Genomic DNA, 4,699 nt, shown 5'->3' on the forward strand with positions numbered 1-4,699 from the left:
CCAATAAGTAGCCAGTCTGAGGCCACGGGAAACCTGGGGTCTCTGAGAATAGCTAACGGAAAGACCTCGAGGCCAAAAGGCCAGGCCTGGAGCCTTGGGTGCACCTCCCTGGAGGCTGTAGGAGCAGCTGACGGCTGACGGGGCAGGCCAGGCCAGGTGAGAGGAGTCCCAGTGCCTTGAAGACATTGCCTCCCCTCCCTGCTTGCCCCATGGGCAGCATTTCCTGGAGGCTGCAGCCTGGAGGAGGTGAGCAGAGCAAGGGCAGAGCCACTAACAGGAGGACAGAACCTGACCTTCCCTGGAGGAAGACACCTTCCCCCACAAGCAGTGCAGCTGTGGGGGAGGGGCAGTGGCACCTGCTGGGTCGGAACCAGAACTTCCCCTCCGCAAGCAGGTGGAGGCTGCTGGGCGGCAGGGAGAGGGGTAGGGGCAGGGAGAAGGGTGGTGGGGGGCAGCCCGGAGCTGGGCAGCAGAGGTGGAGACCCAGAGCATGCAGGAGGTGACTTCTGGAAAATGTCCCATAGGTCCTGGGAATGGGTCAGTCAAGCCTGGCGGGGGGGAGTTGCAGATCCAGAGAGAACGGGCTCTGTGGGGTGGAAGACTGAGGCCCTGGTAGCAGAGATCTGCCCCCTCCTGCCCCCTCCTGCTCTCCCCACCCCCCTTGTCGCCTCCTGTTGCCCCTGCCCCCTCCTGCCCCCATGTACTCCCCACTGCTCCCCTCGCACCCCCAGTTCCCCCGCCCCCCACCACCTCCTGCTCCCCCTGCTCCCTCCCACTGCCACCCATCTCCCCCCTTGCCCCCTCCTGCACCCAAGTTCACAGTCCCCTGCCAGACAGTTGCCCCAAGCACTGTGGTGCCAGGGGGCTCCCCCCTCAGTGCCACACAGAGGCCTCTCTGACAGGGGACACAGGGGCCTTCAGAGGGACCGGGTGGAGGTGGTAGTGGGGCCAGCAGGAGGCAGACAAGGTGGGGGAGTTGGCGGAGGGGGGGCGGGGAGTGTGACTGCCTCCAGGATGCCTGGCCGGCTCAGTCAGTGGAGCCTGCGACTCTGATCCCAGAGTCCTGAGTCCAAGCCTCACATCAGGTGTAAAGATTAGTTTAAGAAAAAGAATAAAGCAAAATAAAACCAGTACCCAGGGGGTGCCTGCAGTCTGAGGTCCTCAAGGGGCACCTGAGCCATGAGACCCCCTGTGAGGGGCAGTCCGGGCACCTCCCACCCCATGGGGGTGGGGGTGGGGTGCACCCTAGTAGGACAGCCACGAGCACCTTTAGGCTGTCAGTCCCCAGGGTGACTGGGGGAGGTCGGGGGTGAGGTGCAGGGCGTATGGGGGACTGCAGTGACCAAGGACCTTAGGAGCAGAGAGCAGAGCAGGGAGGGCTGGACTGTCCCTGAAGCCTCACAACCTGGCTCATCTGACTCTCCAGGCCCTGCCAGGAGTGTGCAGGGCCTGCAGGGTGGCAGGAGGACTGCTGGGTGTGGGAGGGGTGGCAGGGCCACCTGGAGCACATCCTCGGCCACTGGGGTCCTCAGGCGTCATCTCTGAGCTCGGCCCCCCTGCTGCCTTCTCCCCCCACGCCACGTCATCCTCCATAAGAAAGTGTCAATTGTTTGCCATTTGGCAAATAACAGCCCAGCTGGGTTACATGTTCACAATGTACAAAACACCAGAGGGGAGACAGTAGAGACACCTGCTGTCTTCCCTGATCCCAGCCCCAGTCCAGGGAGCCCATCCAGCCAGTATACATTTTTTGTTTTTAACAGAGGAGGAAGAACTCAAGCTCCAATGAAAGTTTATATTGTTTTTTTTTTTTCCCCCTCGTGGTTTTGCTCTGGTTCACAGGGTCAGTGCCTGAACTGAAGGTCTGAGGCGCCCTGGAGAGCTTTTGCTGTGTTCTAGACTGTGTGCATTATATCCTTTGAATCTTCAGAGCCTTGCCTTGTCCCCATGTCAGAGACCAGAAAACCGAGGAGTGCAGAGGTCAAGCAGCATACTGGAGCTGACAGGGACAGAAAGGGGTCTCACATCCTGTTTGACTCCAGATCCCGTGCTCATTCCATGGTCCTGGCAGGAGTGCCTTACCTGCTCCGGGTGGGGAAGGGGGAGGTGTCCCGCGGTGCACTGAAAGCCAGACCCCTGCCACCCAAAGGCACGAGCTGTGAGGCCCTGCAGGAAGTGCTGCAACCTGAGCAAGACTGGGGTGCATTCCCGAATAGGGAGCAAGGGGAATGTGGTGGGGACGAAGCCCAACCGGGCCTCCGTTCCTCTGGGCAAGTCCAGGTTGGGCTCAACCTGAGGGGTGGGTGCCGGGGACGCGCTCCTGGCGGGGTGCGGGTGTGGGGGGCTCCACGCAGCGAGGGTAGTGAAGGCGCCCCGCTTACCTGCGTGTCCTGATTGGCCGGAGAGTGAGCCCCAGGGGCCGAGTGAGCCGTCCGTTCCCCTCTGCCCCCTCCGCCTTCCGCAGCCCCGCCCCTGCGCTCCCCCGCAACACCTGGGCCGGGGCGAGGTCGCAGCGCCCAGGGGGACCCGGGGCACCACCCCCGCCGCGCAGGGATCATCCCATTCATCAGCCGCGCGTGGTTCATAGGGGAGGGGGCAGGTTTTGTTGTCGTTCCTCTTGACTTGGCTTCTGGAGCAGACGTGGCTACTCTGCGCAGCGCGGCGAAGCACGAGGCCGGGAGCCATCCGGTCGCTTCTCCCGATGTCTCCGCGGGAAGGGCCAGTCCCGGCAGCCGCCCCGGGCGGGATGCGGAGGGGTCGGAGCGTGTGGGCTGTGGCCTGTGCCTTCCGTGGGCAGATGGCGCTCCTCCGGCTTTGCTCCGCCCCGGGAAGGCGAGTGTCCCCTCCCTCGAGTCCCTCTGGCGGCTGGCACCGGACCCCTAGCGCTGGGAACCCCTTGGCCTTGCTGTCCGTAACCCCCGCCGAGCGCTCTGCCCCCGGGAGGAGTTCCTGGAGGGAGCTGCTGGGGGCGGCACACAAAACACAGGGTCCGGGGGGGGGGGGGTGGAGTGGGGGGAGTGGCGGGCTCGCGTCCCGGTGGGATCGTTCCCCACTGGGATCTGGCGACTGCACCACCTCTCTCACATGCACACATGCACACATGCACAGCACCGCCACCTCCACCAGCACCGCGACCTCCACCAGCACCGCCACCACCAGCAGCACCGCCACCGGCACCGGCACCGGCACCAGCACCAGCACCAGCACCAGCACCGTGGCAGCCGAAGCCAACGGGCCTCCACCCAGCACTGAAGCATCACCACGCCCTCCCTGGGGCGACAGAGGATGAGCAGGGGCTTGCTCCTCCAGAAAGGGCTGGCTCAGTCGGCAAACTCCGGGGAGGGCAGGAAGGCTGTTTTGCAGCCAGCCAATCCTGTTTCAAATCTTGTTCTTGCATGAGTCTGCAGGCTGATCTGGGCAGCCCTTAGGACCCCTATGAACCTCCACTGATCCACCAGGAAGACAACCCTTTCTAGGGTCAATCTAGAAAGGCCTGTTTTGCACTCTGCCCGGCAAATAGCAAGCACTGAATAAATAAATTTAGCACCTTCCTTCGTGTGGCTCCCACCACCAAAGCATGAAACATCCACCATTTGGCGGAGGGGGGTCTGAGGGTGCTGGAAGCCTCCTCCCTCCTCCAGCTTGGTCTCCAGGGCTCTGGAAGGCACAAAGAGCCTTCCTTGGGATTATTCTCCTCCAATTTGCCCTTAATGCTCTGAGGGCAGGAAGGCAGCCGCACCTAACCCCACCCCCATCAGGCAGAGGGGAGCTCAGTGGGGAGGGGGGGAGTGGCAACGGGGTGATCTGGCCCCCAGGGGGACCCAGTGTCTGTCCCCAGCCAGCAGCCGGCAGCGCAGGTGGGGCGGGAGGGCCATGCGCTATAGGGCAGAGCCACCGCTGGCCCTTCCCTCCCCACCAGTTGGGGTCCGGTCTCCCAGGAGGTGCCTCCATGCCCCATGGGGAGTTGGGCACCTAAAAATGCGTGCGTGCCTCTGAGGGGCACCCCTTCCCTCTGGGGGACCCCCGCCTGCTGTGTCTTGGGGGCAGGAGCCAGGGAAGGGGCATGGGGGTGGGGATGCTGCTACCCTTGGTCTGGGGCTCCAGGCCTGCCCCCTGCAACCCTGCCCTCCTGTTTCCTGCCCACAGGTGGCACATCCAGGCGGCCTCAGCCTCGTTGGCTGGAAGACAGGGAAACATCTGCCTTACTTGCTTCCTCAAGAGGTGGCAATGGCTAGAAAAGGGCTTTCCAGCATTTAAAGTGTTATACAGGGCAGCCCAGGTGGCTCAGTGGTTTAGTGCCACCTTCAGCCCAGGCCGTGATCCTGGGGACCTGGGATGGAGTCCCCTTATTGGCTCCCTGCATGGAGCCTGCTTCTCCCTTTGCCTGTGTCTCTGCCTCTCTCTTTGTGTGTGTCTCTCATGAATAAATTGATAAAATCTTTAAAGACAAACAATAACAAAAAGTGCTGTACACATATCTTTCCTGTGCCTTTGAAAGATCCAGGGCCATCTCTAGGTCCCTGCAGGTCCACTCTGCCCATTTTTCAGGCCCGGGTGTGGCCGGAATCTTGAAGGCAACAGGGAGAGGTGGGATGGGGAAGGCTCCTCTCTCCTGCTCCTAATCCGGGGAGGGCTGGTGTTGCACGCCTGTGCCTGGAGCGGTGCTTTGCCAAGGAGCCCACGGTGATGAGGTTGGGGA

General features: G+C 62.6%; 1 protein-coding gene across 1 annotated transcript; it reads right to left on the reverse strand.

Annotated features, from left to right (window-relative positions):
• Positions 1-1,781: 1,781 nt before the first annotated feature.
• Positions 1,782-3,593, reverse strand: LOC112907958 (uncharacterized). Its single transcript, XM_072718809.1, has 3 exons — positions 3,548-3,593; positions 2,083-3,332; positions 1,782-1,999 (listed from the first exon to the last, which is right to left on the reverse strand). The coding sequence occupies exons 1-3, from the start codon at positions 3,591-3,593 to the stop codon at positions 1,982-1,984; spliced, it is 1,314 nt and encodes a 437-aa protein (XP_072574910.1). The 3' UTR covers positions 1,782-1,981.
• Between the last annotated feature and the right edge of the window lie 1,106 nt (positions 3,594-4,699).

Source organism: Vulpes vulpes, chromosome 8 (genome assembly GCF_048418805.1).
Source record: "Vulpes vulpes isolate BD-2025 chromosome 8, VulVul3, whole genome shotgun sequence".
NCBI classification, from domain to species: Eukaryota; Metazoa; Chordata; class Mammalia; order Carnivora; family Canidae; genus Vulpes; species Vulpes vulpes.